This window comes from Diabrotica undecimpunctata, chromosome 1, assembly GCF_040954645.1.
Source record: "Diabrotica undecimpunctata isolate CICGRU chromosome 1, icDiaUnde3, whole genome shotgun sequence".
Lineage (NCBI taxonomy): Eukaryota > Metazoa > Arthropoda > Insecta > Coleoptera > Chrysomelidae > Diabrotica > Diabrotica undecimpunctata.
In genome coordinates, this window is record NC_092803.1 from 171,170,927 (window position 1) to 171,191,982 (window position 21,056).

A 21,056-nucleotide genomic window follows, 5' to 3' on the forward strand; every position below is an offset into this window, starting at 1 on the left:
TAAACAAAAATGATTTCTCCATATTTCATAAACCTACCCATACTGTAATGACTATACACAATTCATCATCCTATCCCACACAACATAAACTGGCAGCCTATCATGTATGCAGGTATGTTACATAGATTAACAGAAATTCCGATGTCAAAATACAACTTTGAGACAGAATTAAATATCATTAAGGAAATAGCAGTAAACAATGGATACAACGAATAAACATTTAATAAAATTTTAAATCGAAAACTACACAAGAAAGCCCTGAAATGAGTATTTCCATTACCAGAGAAAAAAACCAGTACCCACCTTCTGCTCGATTACATGTACTGGCAAAATATCAACAAAAATAGCGAAACACATAAAAAAGAAAGGAATAACACCAGCTTTCAGAATAAACAACAACTTGCAAATATATTAAAAACAACAAGAGCCAAAATAAAAAGCACTTACACAGTAGTGTATACAAACTTAAATGTGGCGACTGCCCAAAAACTTACATCGGTCAAACTGGTAGAAATTATAATAAACGAATAGCAGTACATAAAAGGGCTTTCAATATTAAAAAAACAGATTCTACATATGCACTTCATCTTCTAGATCATAATCATTCTTTTAATGACGAATTTCAAATTCTTCACATTAAAAATAAAGGCCTTAAGCTATTCTTGTTAGAATCTATGGAAATTAACAAATTAAAAAAACAGATATAATTCTGAATGACCAACTTAAGACAAAGAGCCTTAACCTATTTCATTAAAGACTATAAAGTATAAACGCATACCAAAAATAGATCACTTGTGAAAGGCACTCTGCCGAAACAGCTGTAGTGATTTTATAATAAATTTGGTGGAAGTTTTGAAAACAAAGTTTTCAGTGTTTTTTGTTACAAAAAATGTTCTTATTATTTTTATTCAGTGGTGGATACTTATTTTATAAAGAAAATAAACTATAATAATATACTTACAGATTCCATATTTCTTAAGAGATTCATCAAGTCACTCATTCTATTTTCTACTCCAGGTGCGAATACTTTTGGATTAATCGCTATGAAAGCATGTCCTAGATTTTCTACTGTGCCAAATTTTGGTACTTTAGGACCATAATTTGATCCTGAAAATAAAAATTGAAAAAATAATAACACCAAAAATTAAAAGTGGATACCATACCTCTAACAGAAGGAAAAAATTAAAAAATGGAAATAAAGACAACTAAGAATATAGAGTTGACAATCAATATCCGCAGTATATAACAAGACAACAATATTTAATATGATGATAAAAAAAATAAATATATATGTACATAAGGAAACATATTGGTGAATATACTGATTATAATATTGCGTGTTGTATCATCATCATTGGTGCTACAGCCCTATAAAAGAGCCTCGACCTTCCCAAGTCTATTACGCCAGTCAGTTCTATCCATTGCCAACTGTTGCCAGTTTGCTGCGCCTATTTGTCTACCATCCTCATCTACACCATCCCTCCATCTGAGTTTTGGTCTACCCCTTTTTCTACTTCCCACAGGTTGTGACATAAGGATTCTTCTAGGAGGGTTGTTCTGCTGTGATCTTGCCAGATGTCCTGCTCATCTTAGTCTTCCTATTTTTATAAAGGATACTACGTCTTTACCACCAAATATATGTTTATATCTGTGATATATCTCGTAGTTGTACCTCCTTCTCCAAACACCATTTTCACAGATGCCACCAAATATTCTTCTCAGGATCCTTCGTTCAAATATAAGCAGGAGATTTTCATCTGCCTTGGAAATGGTCCATGCCTCCGACCCATATGTCAACACTGGTTGTTAAAAATGTTTCCTCTGCTGTCTATTTGGGCATCCCTGACCGCCTTTTCCAAAGCTATGTTGAAAAGGAGACACGCCAGCGCATCTCCCTGTCTCAGCCCAACATGCGTTTCAAATGCCTGTGATTGTTCGCCCTGTATTTGTACTTTGCAAACAACTTTGCGTGTTGTATAACAAACCTAATATTATTTTATATATTTCGAAATTCAGCGGGCCACGTAATCTGCGAAACTGTTAGAGCAGCTAAAGATAGAGACCAATGGAGAAAATTTGTTAGAAATATTGGAGAAAATCACGATCCTCAGTAATGGAAACGACAAGATAGAGAAAGAGAGAGAGATCTGCATTGACCTAATTTTCCAAAAATGGTTGTGCGTTTGAATGAGAGACAAAGAATAAAAATTTTGATTATAGTTAAACCATATATCCAGATCAGACGATTAGTCAAACAACAGTAACTAGAATAATTAGGAAATTTAATATAAGTTAATACTTTAATACCACTGAGATTTACCTAGATCAGAACGGCCAAGGACGAATCAGGACGACCCAGAATATTATGTTGAGTGTTACTGAAACTCCCTATGCTTCTCTTTGACCTATAGGTATCAATTTTAGACTGCCATAATTGTCAGTTCATCAAACTGTCAAAAATAAAAATTAGTATCCCTTTAAAGTAATATCAAACTCTTTTTGTCTTATGTTGTTTTTCCATTTTTGTATTTAACATTCATTTTGTTTATTATCTCATTGCCAAATAATAACTTATAAGTTTAATTTTGTTAACCTGATTTTTCGGGTTTCTGATACAAAACTTTTTTCGATTGTTAGATTTACTTCATATAGTATTTCGTCGCTAAGATGTCAAAACCCCGTATCTCAATTTTCGATGGTTTTGCGTTTTTCGTGTGGCCTATATTAATAAATCGAGCTGCATCGATTGAGAAACCTCTTATTACAAAGCATGTGAAATTGCATCTCCGTCACTCGAATTTAGAAACCTTGTATCTCACATGTTTTACACGAAACCACGTAAGTCAACAAGTGTCTGAAAAATTGTTAAATACTGAACATTTTTGTGCAGTTATATAGGTTTATAAGAATTATAACTGTTTATTAGAAGCTATGGTAAGTGAAAACATCTTATCACTTTGTTTTAATAATACGTAGATGCATTGTTTTACGTTAAACAGAAACATAACTATTATTATTTAAAAAAATTTGAGGTTATAATGACTCAATTATTATATTTCAATTGATCAACTGAAACAAATTATATAAATCAATTAGGGAAAAACAAAAACTTGTCAGTTGGTATAAGAATTTCCAAAATAATATATTACAGTGAATTTTTAAGTGAAAAAAATTGTGATACAAGTTTCTGTTACCTACCAAAATATAATCAAGTATTTACAATATTGATTTACGAGGTTTTTTGGAAACAAAATAAGTGTTTTTTTGTTTTATTTTTAGGCAAGCCGGGCTTCGAGAATGGTTAAATCAACACTAGAAAGTCTAAAAGAGAAATTCTGATATTGACCAGAATGAAAGTACTACCAATCAAAATTCACATTCTAAAGAGGAGGTCGCAGAACTTAAGAGCCGTCATAAAGAAGATTGGAAAAAAGCAAATACAGGCTTTGAACAACTTTATGAGACCTTTCGAGAAGAATCCTCCAGTTTCCAGCACCTTACTTCTTCATCACTCTGTTCACAAAACATTCAAGTGCATTCCTGTGATATTTTGAACCCAAGGAGTACTACTATTCAAACAGGATCTCTTTAAAAAAATGACGCCCAAAGTAGATGCTTGGCTAGTATTAATATAGAAGATAATGGTATGAATGTCGATGTGCAAGATTATAAATCACACATTAGTTAAAAAGATCGCACTAAAAAGGAAAAAATCAAGGATAAAGAAGATGCATTGGAAGGAAAAGTGTGCGTATTTACGATGGATGTACAAGCGGTCCAACTTGTCCCTATCGTCCCAGCAGGCATGGTATACTTTAAACAGAAACTAGCATGCCATAACTTCACCATCTATAATTTAACAAATAGTAAGGTAGTTTGTTATGTATGGCATGAGCGAGGGGGCAAAACACATGCCAACTCCTTTACATCTTGTATAATTGATTTTTTAAATGAAGAGTTAGATGCCCAAGAAAAGGACAAACCAAAAATTTTTTATAGCGATGGATGTTCTGCACAAAATCGCAATGTGACATTGGCTAATGCACTTCAGCTTTTCTGCAACGCAAATGATACGGTAATTATACAGAAATATTTAGTTAAGGGTCACTCGCAAATGGAGTTCGGTAGTGTGTGTTTCACTCCACCATTGAAAGAAAGAAAAAAAAAATAAATGCATTTATTCACCATCCAATTATGTAGAAATAATTAAAGAGGCCCGTAAAAATTCCAAAAATCCATACAAAGTTAAATACATTGATCACCAATTTTTTAATGACTATTACTATATTAAGTATTATTCCTCCATTCGTCCAGGGAAAAAAGTGGGAGATGCATGCGTGAATAATCTGAGGGCTCTAATGTATTCCACCTTTAAAATTCAAACTAAACTTTGAGGGGAGTGGCAGTTTTTACCAGTTCGCAAAAATACAAATAATGCAGTAATCACAAGAAAAATGTATAATGACCATTTGCCCATTACAGAAGACAAATTAAAATCACCTGCAGTCTCTTAAGACTGTTATTAACACAAATTATCATGGTTTTTTATGACTCGTTGAAGCACTATTGTTGTTTTTTTTTTTGTTTTCAAAATATGGAAAATAGTTGTGTTTATTTTATTTTATATCAGAATGCTTGTGTAACATGTTTGTTTTATTTCTTTGAAGAATAAACATTTTATTTTTCTTCGGTAATATTGTTTTTTGTGTGTAAGAAAAACTTAAGACAGCTGAAAAGTTAGTTAACCTTATGTACAATACTAATAAATAGAAGGAGAACTGTCACACTTTAACCTACAATTACTTGTATTTTACCTCTTAAAAATCTATTAAACAACAAAAAACTAATCGTTTTTGCCACTTCCTCTCCTTAGCAGTGATGTAGTGCCACTAAGTGCCTCACTTTTTAAATTAAATGTCTGTTGTGTCTTTTTGAATGTGTTCTGTTTGTCCCTAAGTGTCCTTAAGTGTTTTTAATTTTTAATTTAAATTGATTTGACATCTCAACAATTCTGCCCTAATTAGACCAAATCAATTTATCATAATTTGATAACTCCAAGTTGGAGTTATTGTACACCCACAAATTATACATCTACCTTCATTTATAATCATGGAGCTGTCTGTTCTAAATAAATAATTCAATAAATTAACACACATTTCCAAAATATACCTACTGAATAAATGTAAAAACTTTTAAATAATATAACACATCACATTGATGTCAACAAACAATCTACACAATACCTACTTTCTGGTTTATTTGTTAGTATCTCTTCCCTCAAGAACTTTCACTCTTTTTGTTAAAATAGTTACAATAAAACCGACGATCACCGGTCACCAGTTGACCAGGATAGTTTGAACTATGTTTTCTAAATCACTAAATAATAATCCGTGTATCGGCATGTAAATAGTATTTATTATACCCCGGCTGTTTAAAACATGGAATCCAAGGTCGCTTGATCACTCAATGCAAGCATCGACGGGTTGTACAAAACTATACTTATTATATATACTCAAAATAAAACTTTATTATATATATATATATATATATATATATATATATATATATATGTATATATGTATATATATACATATATATATATATATATATATATATATATATATATATATATATATATATAATAAAGTTTTATTTTGAGTATATATAATAAGTATAGTTTTGTACGCAGGAAAGTAAAACTCTTTGTTCTTTATCAAGCTTTCGCAAAATTTATTTGCTTCTTCAGGATATGCTAAAATATGGTATCAGTAAATACAACGAAATTAGAACTAAATAGCATTGTATAAAACTAGTATAAAAACTTACAACATGAGGTTAATTCATTAAATTTTCAAAATAGCAAAACATTAAAACTTAACTTATTTTAAAAATTATACAGTTATGTAAGTACAATATAATACAATATATAATTTTTACAAAATTAAATTAAATTGGAATATTGTACTTACATAACTGTATAATTTTTAAAATAAGTTAAGTTTTAATGTTTTGCAAATTTGAAAATTTAATGGATTAACCTCATGTTGTAAGTTTTTATACTAGTTTTATAAAATGCTATTTAGTTCTAATTTCGTTGTATTTACTGATACCATATTTTAGCATATCCTGAAGAAGCAAATAAATTTTGCGAAAGCTTGATAAAGAACAAAGAGTTTTACTTTCCTGCCCTATTAATGACTGCAACCTCAAAATAAAACTTTATTTTACATAACGTGTCAGTCAATAATACCTAACTACTATATATATATATATATATATATATATATATATATATATATATATATATATGTATATATATATATATAAATATGTATATATATATATATATATATATATATATTAATAATTTGTTTAAATTATTAATTACTAAATTTAAATTTTACTATAATGTATATCAAAACAAAAACGTGTTTTTCAATCATTTAAATCATATATTTCTTTGTCAACCGATTCTTGCGAATAAAGATATTCTATTCTATTCAAACGAATCGCATTCCATCAAATTTATAAACCGAATTTATCTCCTATTTTTTTTTAAATTTACTACTTTTGACATATTATATAAACTTTTTTATTTGTCCACCCTATAAAAATTTAAATTTAGAATTTAACTCTATACGCAAAAGCCAATAAAATGTTTAAATTTAATATAAACCAATAACCTGTAAAAAACTGTATAAATGTATTATAACGAGAATTAGTTCGTTTTTTTGAGCGGTGTAAACGTGGGAAAAGTGATAACATAGGGAGAGGAACGTTTAAGAGTGCGTGCCATTCACGTGATCATTCCATCTTTTCAGCGGCCAAAGTATAGTTATTTATATACGTAAACCTAATACGAGTTTTTATAATTTCAGCATTTAGTTTACCATTATACCTAAGACCTGAAGATGCACATCAACTTATAGTATGCGAAACCGGTCGTTACTGGTAGAATAAATAGATTGTGGGTAAGTCTTATTCTTAGTTCTTTTACCTATTTAATATCAAACTGTTTTTTGTTTTCTAAAGAAGCAATAATTTATTTAAAAGGAACCATTGACAAATAAAATACATGATATTGGATGTCGGAAAATCCACATTGGTTTTAAGAAAGTCATATAAAAGTGCCACAAAGAGTGTTTGGGATGGAATTAGACCCATAGTAGACCCATATTTTTTCGATGGCAATTTGAATACATATGTTTACTTTTTAGCATTTTTACGTCTTCCCTTTATTAGAGCTTTAGAAGTAGTTTTCTAATAAAGCCGATCTGGATTTACCTCTAATAACATCTGGTTTTAACAATACGGTGCTCCGCCTCATTTCGGAAATTATGTGCGGAATTATCTTCAAGAAATAATTCCAAACCAATGGATAACTGGAAGAAAGTTTATGAATGTCTACCTTGTTCTCGGGATTAAAATTTTTGGTTGTAGGGTTATTCAAAAAGAAAAGTCTATGTAAATAGGCGGCCAGACACCATAGAAGAGGTAATGTATTAGAAGAAATGATAAACATCATTGCAAATATCATTCACTGATAGATATTACACACCAAAATGTCACTAATGGATTCAAACATGGAATTTATTACTGCCAGATAGCTAATGGTAGTTATTATAAATATTTGATTTAATAAAATGTCTTTTCTTGTATCATGTGTCTTTTTTTTTGCTATTTTGGTCCTAGTGTATCATAATAGATATCGTAGAATATTTTATAATGTAATTAAAGAAGGATATCTAAACCCTATACCGTTCAATTTGTTTCTTAAATGACTATTCATTTCGTCAATTAAATATAGGCTGCCCATTAAGCTGGGAAGCAAATCGTTGCACTAACAAACGAAAACACCAGAAAAGCAATAATCAATAACCAAGGAGATGTGCCAGAATTCCTTCTGGAAGAATCTTTAATTACAAAAATGAAAAGCGATAAACTAGCTGGAATAGATGGCATAACAGTGCAACTGCTTAAATACGCTGGCAGAAAACCTGAAAAATCTTAGCAGATATATTTATGAACTGCTTAAGATCAAGAGGCATACCAGACCACTAAAATATAAACATAATAATTATTGTCATTCATAGGAAATGTAGCAAAGAGGATGTTAAAAACCACAGACCTATAAGTCTGCTACCAGTCATATACAAAGATTATCAACAACAGATTAACAAATCTGATTTCAAAACTAAAATCAAAAGTGAATGCAGTACCCTGGATCATATCCATACGCTTTAAGACCTAATGAGTAGAGCTAAAGAATATGAAATACCTCTAGCATTAAGCTCTATAGATTTTGGGAAGGCTTTTGATTCTATATATCTGAACGCAATAATAGAAGCTTTGACGAACCAAGGCATTGACAAACCGTACATAGAGACTTTAGCGACCTACAAGTGACCTAAATGCAGCTAGCAATAAAGTTGGACTAAAATTTAACTTCACAAAAATAAAAACCATGTTAGTAAAACGAGCTAGTGGATGTCCAAGATGTATTAATAAATAACTAAACAACACTAAACTTTAGACAGTATATAGTATGAGTATATACCTGGGACAATAATTAATACATAAATCTGACTCCTTACTCCTAGAAATCAATAGAATAATGAAACTGGCATGGGCAGCTTGGTAAAAATTCAGTTATATTTAAATCTATCTATAAAGTAATCATCCAGAATATTTAACATCTCACCTGACAAGACGATGTACGGTGGACGCCTACGCAGAAATGCATGGCACCTTAAGAAGAAGAAGATAAAGTAATCGATAGCGTGTACTACCAATCATGATATACGACGGCGACACTAAAGAAAGAGATAATAGCTAAAGTCAAAGTCACTCAAAGGTCAATGGAGCAATGCATGCTAGGTATAACAAAGAGAAATCGCCAAATAATAGAATGAAAAGGACAGAAAAGCGAGATCACTGATGTAATCCACAGAATCACATCTTTAAAATAGCAGAAGAACTGACAATAGATGGTCCTCTATAGATACACTGTGGTATCCAAATGAAGTCAAGAGACCAACGTCTTCTTCTTCTTCTTTTTATGTAGACATGTCTGTCTGTTTTTCAATGTGCCTCCAGTAAGTTGTCGTTTCATCGTTTTCGTGGTCTTTCTAATGATCCTCTTCCTATTGGGGAACCGTTTCTTGCCGTCTTTATTACTCTATTTGTTGTCATTCGGCTTGTATGATTGTTCCATTCTACTCTTCTATTTCTTACCCAGTCCTTGATGTTCTCCACCTTGCATCTACGTCGTATATCTGTATTTCTAGCTCTGTCCAATAGGTTCTTGCCATCAATTTTTTTAAGTGTTCATCTTTGCTGTTTCTAACATCCTTTTTGTCCTCTTTGTGTCAGGTGGTGTTTCTGCCGCGTATGTCATTATTGATCTGATGACTGTTTTGTAAATTCTGCTTTTCATTTCTTTCCCAATTTTTTTTATTTCTCCATACTGTTTCATTCAGGCAGCCTGCGGCTCTGTTTGCTCTATTCACTTGATCTTCCACTTCAGTTTCGAGCTTTCCGTAGCTAGATAATGTGATCTTCTTCTTCTTTAGATGCAAATCCACTAATGGATGTTAGCGATCACATTTTCCATTAATTCTCTATTTCTTGCAATATGTATCAGAGATTGTATGTCGTTAATCCCTGTCCATTGCCTTATGTTTCGGAGCCAGGACATTTTCTTGCGTCCCATTTCTCTCTTGCCTTCAATTTTACCCTCGATTATAAGTTGGAGGAACTGGTATTTTTCATTTCGCATGATGTGACCTAGATACGCCGTTTTCCTTTTCTTGATGGTTTCGAAAAGTTGGCGTTCTTGGTTTATTTTTTTAAGGACATCTATATTTGTGATTTTCGCTGCGATGTGATGCGATATGATGAGATATGATGAGATAATGTGATGCCTAGATAATTAAACTCCATCACTTGTTCTATTATCTGACCTTCTAACTCCAATTTACATCTTAGAAAATTTGCTGTTGTAACCATGCATTTTGTCTTTTTTGAGGAAATTAACATGGAAAACTTTCTGGCGGTTATATTTAATTGGTGCAGCATACATTGTAAATCGTCTTCACTTTGAGAGAGTAGTATTGCGTCGTCTGTATAGCAGAAACCGACGTGACGCCCAAATTTAAGATGGGACTGTGACAAAAGGAAACAGGTGGGTACAAATAGCACAGAAAAAGCGAAGATGAACAATCGTGGGCATAACTATTACTATAATGAAGGCTGCACCATAATGGGTAGAATACACTAAAAATGATGATGAGGACTATTTTCGAAAACTTTTTTTAATAAACCTTGATTTATGATTGACGGGATATAGTCAATTACATTAATTGTAAAATATTACGTTTTTTTTCTTCAAATATGTTATTTCAATACCATATATAAAATACAGAATAAAGCAATTTCATACCTGATAAAATTCCAGATAATACATCCACGAATACAGCTAAACCATATCCTTTATATCCAGCGGTTATTTCTTCTCCTCCAAGAGGAAGCAATAATTTATCCTGAAAGGCGATGTTGGCATCTGTTTGAACATTGCCTTCTTTATCTAAAGCCCATCCTGGTGGAAGTGGTTCCCCCTTTCTTATTTGCATTTCAATCTGAAATAAACATTTAACAAATTTTTACACACAGTTTTGGGGACATCAACTAAGTAGGTAATATAGTTATTGAAGCTACAAATCGATTTTATAAAAAACCAATGATTGCGCACAAAATACATATTGATTATCAGATCATTTTAGACCTCTGAAGATATATTACACTATTTATGTCTATCTACAAAAATTAAGTTTGCTCTCACCTTTCCTAAAGCACAATTGGTGGTTGACATATCCAGAACAAAGCTATCCCCATCATTCGCAGGGACTCCGAATCCTATTGGATTTGTTCCCAAAGCCGACTAAAAGAATATTTCCAAGTCAATAATCTGTTACATAGTTGGAGAACTAAAACTTAATTTTTTTATTTTCATACCTTTTTTGCTCTAGTGGGTACCATCAGACATGGAGAGTTGGTTGTGCTAAATCCAATGAATCCTTCTTTAATGGCTTGCAGAGCATACATTGCAGCCATTCCATAATGATTTGAATCTAAATGAAACAATAAAAATATTAAATGAAGCGACTGATAGTATTTTTAAAGTGTGTAAACATTTAGTTTCTAGCTGAGCGCTTTCGGTTAACAAAGCCATCTTCAGAGCTATGCTTAAGTATTTAAAGTATTACTGTTAGGAGAGATCTCATTTGGTACAAAATTGCAGAAAATTTTCTTAGTAAACTACAAATTATTAAAAATTTTATATTGAAAAAAAAACACAAAAAATACTGTACACTGGACTTCACAAAAAGACATTAAAAATTTGGTTAATATACGGGTGTCAGAACCCGATAATTTATTGGAGTTGAAGCAGCACATCTGCTTTAGTTTTACTTCACTGCAAAAGTGGTAATGTTTCTCAATATCTTTCATGTATTTAAAGTGGGTTTTTTGTTTACAACTTCATTTTATATTAAAATCTATCTTTTGGCTCTAACTGAAATTTTTGTGTCCCCTTTTTTGGTGGGACTTCAGAACCATGTGATGCACCACACAGAGGGCAACCCGCAGTAACATGGGAAACACTCACCTGAAACTACTTCAGCTTACATCCATACTTTCAGCTTACATCAAATATTCAACTACAACTGCAGTTAATATTACATTCAGCTGCAATTTCAGCAACACCCAAAAGTGACATGAACAATAATTGCCATAAATATATTTTTATATTTTATTTCTTATACAGCTTTATACAAGATTTGTTTTAAATTTTTTATGTGTAATAAAGAAGACTAGTTAATAAAATTCTTTATTTGTCTCTTTGAAACTCATTTTTCAGATTTGTATTTAAGATTAGACTTATCTACACCTAAAAGACACTGTTGCACATTGGTAATGATGTTGTTACACATTGGCGCCCAACGTAATTTATCTTATTTGTAAGTTAGTGCAAGCAGTTTTCGGTTTGGTGGCAAATAAACAACAAATATAAATAAATACTATTAATTTTTTGTTAAATTTGCCAACCCAAGAGTCTCTAACAGTGTAATGTCTGGGAACTTAGCAAACTGAGACTTCGGAAGCCCTGAGTAAGATATCAGAGTTTAATATTAATTTAATATTAATCTTAGTCTTAGGTTGAAACTCCCAAATTTATTCCATTTATCGTGAAATTTTGCTTACTGTTGGTATATAATACTTAGATCTAGATGGTAAAGAACTTAACAATTTTTAAGTTCTTTTCTTTCATTGTGTACTTTTAAATTTTATTTTTAGCCTAAGCAACCAATATGCTGTGTTCATATAGAAAATAAACCGTAACATGGTATTTAAGTATCTTCAAAAAAGCATATGATTGGACTCTGTAGTAGACTCTGCAGTAGGCGGTGAATAGAAAAAAAGTTCACAGTATCTGAAGACTGTGAAGGATATGCATGATAGAGTAACATGTGATATTACGACAAGTTTGAGGACATTGAAAAATATGTCAAATTAGCATTGCATTAGGTCTAAGAGCTCTGTTTTTGATCAAATAATAGGAAAGCTACAGAATACCATTTCGTAGTCCTTAATAATGTATGCTGAATATGTGGTGTTAGTAGAAAATATTAAAACGTAATTAAAGTAAACACAGAAAAAGGAGAGACCAGCTATTGATGAAAATTATTTAAGGTTAATAGAATAAAAACACAGTAGGTATCTAGAATGCAATAAGTATCTAGAGTCGGTATTCCTGAGTTAAGATTAGAGTTACAAGTATAGTCAGAATTTTATGGAAATAAATAATATAAAACTGTCATAAGATCATCTATTACGAACAATATTAAATTCTGAGCAATTAATAAAAAAGAAGATCAAATAGTGTATTTATCGGAAATAACAATAAAAAAATAACTGGGAAAAGAGAAGAATATCAAAAAGGATAAAATTAATAATGAATATATCACGGAAAGTCTAGGTGTGACACCAGTGGATGCTAAATTGGTGTTAAAGTTGCTTAAAACATACTCAATACGAAGAATTACTGAACTGTAAGTTCCTGGATGGAGTAGAAGAGAAGGACCAACGAAGACTTAGTGGGGGATGCCTAGGCAGGACTTGCCTGCTGGGGAATTGATACTGGTATCATCCAAGATATAAATTTAAATAAAAATTAAATCGGAGAAGCCGAAATGTAATGAGGAGGAAACCAACAAGATTAATAATATTATAGTAGAGTTAATGTAGAATGGTGGCAGCAGTAGATCAGCGGCCAGGATACTCGCCTTCTAAGTCAGAGGGCACAAATTTAATTCTCAGTACCAACAACAGAATTTTTATTTTTAAAAAATGATCACAAGGCGCTACCGCGCTTCTAAGGCATTTAAAGCCGTCGGTGCCCCTGGGCTAGTATGCATCGACACTAGTTACCTACAACAGAGTAAAAGAACCAATTGGCGCTGGAGCAATCCGAAAGGATCCGGCAAAAATTCTGTACGATATTATTATTAATGCGGAATTAATTAAATAAAAGAAGGCAAAACATGTGTGTAGTGTTATAGAAAAAATCCAATTAACACCACATTATTTCCACCCTTACTAAAACTGGTAAGCAACTGTTAGGATATCCTTAATTAATAAACAAGAGCCAGAAAATATAAATCTTACCTTACATGAGTGCTTAAAAATAAAGGCGTTGAGACAAATGAACTCCTAGACTCTAACAAAGTACTGCTTTACCATACCCTTCGAAGGCTCAGAAATATTACATCATAGTACATCATAAACGATACAATAGCAAACTCAAATGAAGAAAATAATAAACAGCATTGAGACGAGAATCTTGACTAGTTTAATGGATCTTAATAGACGAGAGCTGGATGTGGTCACAGAGATAGTGACTAGAAAATGTCAACTGAGGAAATACCTCTATAACATAGGTAAAGTGAACTCACTAAGGTGCGGTCTGTAGGAAATGTAAAATATGGAAAAAAACTGGCATTGGTCTTGTGCTTTGTTGACTACGAAAAAGATTTCGATAAAGTAAGACATGAAAAACTAATATCAATACTTATGAACAAGCGCATTGACAGTAAAATTATAAATATAGTGCAAACATTATATTCGTAGCAAAGTGCCATAGTTCAAATTGATGGGCAACACTCAGAAGAAATGAAGATCTGTAGAGGAGTAAGACAGGGATGTGTTTTATCGCCACTTTTGTTTAACTTATATTCTTAAGAAATTTTCCAAAACACGCTCAATAATATCAAAGAGATAGTTACCGTTAACGGAAAATTAATTAACAACTTACGATATGCAGACGACACTGCGATCATAGCGATGAGGATAGAAGATCTGCAACATCTTATCGAAAGCTTAAGTATAAATAGTGCTGAGATGGGAATTACTATAAACGCTAAAAAACGAAGTACATGGTAATTACAAAAGACCACAAAATATACATCACCTATTGACAATCAATGGTAACGTGATAGATCAAGTAGAAAAATATCAGTACTTGGGAACTTTGATCAATGAAACCAATGATCATACTGCAGAAATAAACAGGCGAATAGAGATTGCCAGATCAGCATTTATACGAATGAAGCCACCCCTAACGTGCAAAAACCTTATTTTTAAAGATCAGAATACGTACCATTCAGAATTACAAATAAAGAAGTACTAGAGAGGATAAAGTAAAGTGAAAAAACTTTACTTGGTAAAGACACAGAACTAATCACCACTATACAAACCAGAAAACTAGAATACCTAGGCCACGTGATGAGGGGACCAAAATACGAAATTTTGAGACTCATAATACAGGGAAAGATTCAAGGAAGAAGATCTGTTGGCCGAAGGCAGAACTCATGGTTGAAGAATCTACGTGATTGGTATCAATGCAGATCGATTGATTTGTTTAGAGCAGCAAGTTCAAAAATAAAAATAGCCGTTATGATTGCTAACCTCCGTAGGGAGACTGCACTCTAAGAAGAAGAATGGCATTGGTGAATATAAAGTGACATAGGTCTGGTATAAAATGGTAAAAGAATTACTAAGCAAACATAAATCCTTAAACTCTCCATAAGAACGTTGCTAGGGGAGCAGTATTTTTTGGTGAAGTTAAAAGAAAGAAGAGGGTTTGATACAAAGTTCTCACCATCAAATATCAGAGACAAGTATTGTCATCGCATCTGATTTTAAAAGAAAAAGAACTTATTAAAGTATTTAATTTTGTTCGAAAGAATAAACCAAAATTACAATACATTTATTATCGTAACTCTTTCCCAGATTAATTTTTTTATAATTGATATACTGCCTATTGAAATTTAAAGGTTAAAACTTGAATTTAATTGGTGCTATATTTAGAAAATAATCTTTTACTTACGATGACACACAACTAATCCTATTCCAGTGTTTTTAGCCTTTTCCATAGCCAAGTTCATGCAATATTGTCCAACAACAGCTCCAAAGCCATTATTACCGTTGACTACAGCAGTTGCCTCCGTTTCTTTATCTATTGTAGGCACGGCATTGGGATTCACAAGTCCGTGTTGTAAATATTTAATGTACTTTTCTAAAATAAATATTATGGATAACTAATTATTTGTATATTGTCATTATTTGAACATGTAGAAAATAAAACAAATTTATAAAATAGACTATATGCAAAATAAATCCTGTTTCACGTCATATTTGCCACAATTCGAATTTAATAATAAAGGCCAGCAGATAACCTATCTTAGGATCAAAACACCAAGCAATCGAAAACTGCTAGGTTTCTAGTGAAGCTCTTGTGGCTGACTATGACTCTTTTTAACTAAAGTTAAGAAAGAAAAATATAGGCAGATGATTAAGAGGGCAGAACGAAAAGATCTATTGAGAATGTAATCGGCTTACCGTACGGTCTTAACGGCTATACTGGAAGTTATCACTGAAACAATTCACATATAATTACTGGCTAAAGAGAGACTATTAATATTCAACAGGACAGGGTACAACAATCTAGAACAGATGAGTCTCGTGAAATGGCAGGGGTACGCTAAGCATTTTGGAAACAACATAATGTATGTATGTTCCTCTAATGTGACTCCTATGTGTATTACAACGAACTTGACACTGTAGATTATACAGTCTTTGTCTGCGAGAAATGGCACAAATAGCCGCAGTAGGTCAATCTGATCGTGGAGGAGAAACTAACTCCGGACAATATAACCAAGCAAATGATAGATCTTCTTCTTCTTACGATGCCTATCCGTTCCGGATGTTGGCGATCAACATGGCTATCCTAACTTTGCTTGCTGCTATTCTGAATAGCACGGTTGTCGATGTATTAAACCACTTTCTCAGGTTTTGAAGCCAAGATATTCTTCTCTCTGGTCCTCTCTTTCCAAATACCTTGCCCTGAAGAACGAGTTGCAACAAGCCGTATCTCTGTTCATTCCTCATAACATGGCCAATATATTCTAGTTTGCGCTCTTTGATGGTGTTAATAATCTCGCATTCCTTGCCTATTCTACGTAGGACATCAACATTAGTCACACAATCCACCCATGAAATTCTTAAAATATGTCTGTAACACCACATCTCGAATACCTCGAGTTTTCTTAAAGAAGCTTCGGAAAGTGTCCAGGCCTCTACTCCGTATAATAACGTAGAAAATACATAGCATCTAATGAGAGAGATTTTGGTAGCAAGTGGTAAATCGTGACTTCTGAAAAGAGACTTCATCATTATGAACGCCGATCTCGCTTTTCCTATGCGTTGTTTTATTTCACTGGAGTGATCCCTTCATCATTATCATTCAATCTTCGCTTATCCACTGCTGGACATAGATCTCCCTAAAATCTACTGCGTCGTCGGCATATCTAATGTTGTTTAGACGTATTCCGTTGACTAATACGCCTTCTTGTAGTTCGCCTAGCGCTTGCTCGAAGATATAAATGATAGATAGTAAAGTCAAAAGGAGAATTTTAGTGGGGATGTCAGGCTAGTGAGTCCCACACTAAATGTGGTACGGACCATCGGGTGTGAGTAATTGCATTTCTCCTCTACAAAAAATAGTTAGTTAGAAAAATAACTGGGAATTACTATTTGATGTTATTGATCAAAAACATGAAGAAAAGACGCAGAAACTTGACCAAAGGTATTTTGGTTTTGCAGGACAATGCCGCTACACACGACTGGCATGTTTTTCTGCAAACAATTCATGATTTCGGTTTCAAGTTATTTGTACACCAGGTCTGGCTCCATTTGATTTAGGTATCTTTCCTCAACTGAAAAAATGTATAAAAGGTTATACATACTTTTCCAATGAAGAGGTGATAAAAACTATAGAGGCCTGGTTTGTTGAGCAAGATGATTTTTTTTTTGAAACGTTTAGAGGCGTTTCAGATTGGCTGTATTAAAATTATTTAATTAGAAAAAGAGTAGGTTGAATAATAATATAATTCACTGCTAGTTTCACATTTTGTTTAACACTCTAATAGAGGCTAAAAATTGTTCAATACATATTCGTATATCAACTACGGACCAAATACGCCGATCATATACAAAATGAAATCTATTATGTCATAGATAAACCCACATTTACTTAGTTAGATATTACATACCAAACATATTTACCTAATCTATTCATTCCATGGGTATAGTGTCCTCTGTAGTCAGCTTCCAGCAAGTTATCTGATACTATTTCAGCATGGGTTTGATTAGATCCCACTGCTTTAAAACAGTCAATCATAAATCGCCTTGCTTCTTTTAGTGGGGTAATAAGTTGTTTCTCTGAAAACAAAAAAAAAAGAAATATGGTCATATCCTAAAGAATATATACATAAAAGTGATTTAAATCTACAACTAATTTACGAAAAATACGTGTCCCAAGATACTATCATCATCATCATTGGTGCTACAGCACTATAAAAGAGCCTCGACCTTCCCAAGTCTATTACGCCAGTCAGTTCTATCCATTGACAACTGTTGCCAGTTTGCTGCGCCTATTTGTCTACCATCCTCATCTACACCATCCCTCCATCTGAGTTTTGGTCTACCCCTATTTCTACTTCCCACAGGTTGTGACATAAGTATTCTTCTAGGAGGGTTGTTCTGCTGTGATCTTGCCAGATGTCCTGCCCATCTTAGTCTTCCTATTTTTATAAAGGATACTACGTTTTTACCACCAAATATATGTTTATATCTGTGATATATCTCGTAGTTGTACCTCCTTCTCCAAACACCATTTTCACAGATGCCACCAAATATTCTTCTCAGGATCCTTCGTTCAAATATAAGCAGGAGATTTTCATCTGCCTTGGAAATGGTCCATGTCTCCGACCCATATGTCAACACTGGTTGTATAAGGGTTTTGTATATGGTTATTTTTGTTTTTTGGCTTAAGTTTCTGCTTCCCATATGTCTACTCAGTCCAAAATAGCATTTGTTTGCTAGGATTATTCTTCGCTTGATTTCTTCCGTCATGACGTTCTCCTTGGTGATCAGGGAGCCTAAGTATGTGAATTTGTCCACCACTTCAAAGGTAGAATTATCAACCGTGAATTGGTGGCCGATGTTTCTGGCTCTATTGTTGGGTGTTGATGCCATTATCTTAGTTTTATTTTCATTTACTTGCAGGCCCATATTTTTTGAGGCGTTTGACAAGGTGGTATACATTTCTTCTAGCTTGCGTGTTATGCGGGCAACTAGATCAACATCATCTGCATATGCCAAAATTTGGGATGATTTATTAAAAATGTTTCCTCTGCTGTCTATTTGGGCATCCCTGACCGCCTTTTCCAAAGCTATGTTTATATACTTGGCTTGGACGCCAGCTCCCAAGATACTATGTGTTGGCTAATATACTTTTCAGATCATATTGAATCTAAGATAGATGCTTTTACCTTCTAGGTACTTTTTCTTAGTTCTAGGTACCTAGAATAAGAATATATTGGACTGTTATGAATCACTGCACTTTTCATAGCGAGGTGATACCTCCAAAGGCATGACGTGTCCATTTTTCAGCTTGCGCCGATTTATTTGTTTCTTCTACTTAAGTTAGATAGCTAAAAGGTTTCGATAGTAGGTTCACCCATTGATTTTTACAGGACTTTTTGATTTAAAACCTAAAAAGTAGTTTTAGGTCTGATGCTAGTTGGACGGTTTTAATTTCGGCATTGGTGAAAATTGCTTTCCTTGCCTTCCTCGTTACCCAAAATGCCAACGTGAGAAGGAGTACAGATTGATGCTATGATTGTTCCAGAATTCAGATGGTTTGTAGCTTCATGTATGGCATGAACTAATGGAGGTTCGTAATATATATTTTTAATCGAGTTGATTGAGGACATCGATTCTTTACATATTGCGGTTTTCGTGGCTTTAGTTTCGTTAGATAAACAGTTTAATGCTTGTAGAACGGCTTATAGTTTTCCTGCATGGATGATAGAAGGCAAAACTTCTTAATAATACTGTTTGCAGTTGTTACAAAATTTCTAACTTATGTTTCAGTTTTCGATATATTTCTGAAGAGTGTTGACCACCTCCAAAAAATATTGTCTCAATATTTTGCTGTTGACTTTATTTTTCTGGTAATTGTTGGGCGAAAAATTAATTTTTTGAATGTAATTAGTCGAAGGAGGTGTTAATAATAGTATATGGGAGTCTGTTAATAAAAAATGAATCCATCGTGTAAATGGAAGCTAAATTACCTCATGAAGAGAATTATTTTAAATCGATTTGAATATAACCTAGCAAATTATCCCAGAAGCAGTTGTTGCTTGCAAAGCAAAAGGGAAAATTTCTCTATGGAAGACTCTGAGGAGTACTCGTAACACTGTATTTTTAATACTGTAAAGAATTTTTAGATAAGGATTTAATGCTAATACGTATATAAAGCTTCCATAGTCTTCTTCTACTTAAAGTTCCATCTCCTATCGGAGGTTGGATATCATAACGGCTATGGTCACTTTGTTGGCTGCTGCTCTGAAAAGTTGTAGTGAACTACAGTTAAACCATTCTCTAAGGTTCTTTAGCCAGGAGATGCGTCTTCTTCCTATGCTTCTTCTTCCTTGGATCCTTCCTTGCATAATAATTCTCAGCAGCTCATATTTTTCTCCTCTGGTTATGTGACCCAAATATTCTAGTTTTCTTCTTTTTATGCTGTTCATAATTTCTAACTCCTTATTTAGACGTCGTAGCACCTCAGCATTGGTAATCCTTTGAACCCACTGGATTTTTAATATTCTTCTGTAACACCACATTTCGAACGCTTCTATTTTTCTTATGTGTTGTTTATTCAATGTCCAAGCTTCCATTCCGTATAGTAAGATAGAAAATATGTAACATCTTAGAGCCCTCAATCTAAGATGCAAATGAAGGTCTCTGTTGGTAAGCATTGTCTTCATTTTCACAAATGCTTGCCTTGCAGTTTCAATTCGGACTTTGATTTCTCTGCTTTGGTCATTTTTGTCATCAACCCAGGTTCCCAGATATTTATATGTCTCTACTTTTTCTATTTGGGTTTGCTCTATCATTAATCTTTCATTTCCATGTTGCGTTTTTGAGACAATCATAAATTTAGTTTTTCTCTTATTTATTTTTAGTCCGTATCTAATGCAATAATCGTCAATTCTATTTACCAATTCTTGTAGCGATTCCAGGGTGTTTGCCATTATAACGGTGTCATCAGCGAATCTTATGTTATTTACTATTCTTCCGTTTACAGAGATTCCATCACCCAGATCCGCTATCGCTTCCTGGAATATGGCTTCACTGTACACGTTAAACAGTAATGGTGACAGAACACAGCCCTGTCTTACTCCTCTCTTTATATCTATATTTTCGGACTTTTGTTCTTCTATCTTTATATTGGCCTTTTGATTCCAATACAGATTGATAATGATTCGTAAGTCTCGTCTGTCTATATCTTTGTTTCTCAGTACTTCTATTAGTTTTTCATGTCGGACCCTGTCGAATGCCTTCTCGAAGTCGATGAAACAGGAATAAATATC

General features: G+C 33.0%; 1 protein-coding gene across 1 annotated transcript in view; it reads right to left on the reverse strand.

The window, feature by feature from the left end:
• The window catches only part of LOC140441319 (uncharacterized oxidoreductase YjmC-like), a 40,454-nt gene that overhangs the window by 2,629 nt on the left and 16,769 nt on the right, over positions 1-21,056 (reverse strand). The window contains exons 2-7 of the mRNA XM_072531968.1: positions 17,683-17,838; positions 15,446-15,634; positions 11,014-11,129; positions 10,841-10,939; positions 10,442-10,637; positions 962-1,107 (exon numbers count right to left, since the gene is read on the reverse strand). Of these exons, the coding sequence (XP_072388069.1) occupies positions 962-1,107; positions 10,442-10,637; positions 10,841-10,939; positions 11,014-11,129; positions 15,446-15,634; positions 17,683-17,838 (902 nt within the window). The remainder of the gene's footprint in view (positions 1-961; positions 1,108-10,441; positions 10,638-10,840; positions 10,940-11,013; positions 11,130-15,445; positions 15,635-17,682; positions 17,839-21,056) is intronic.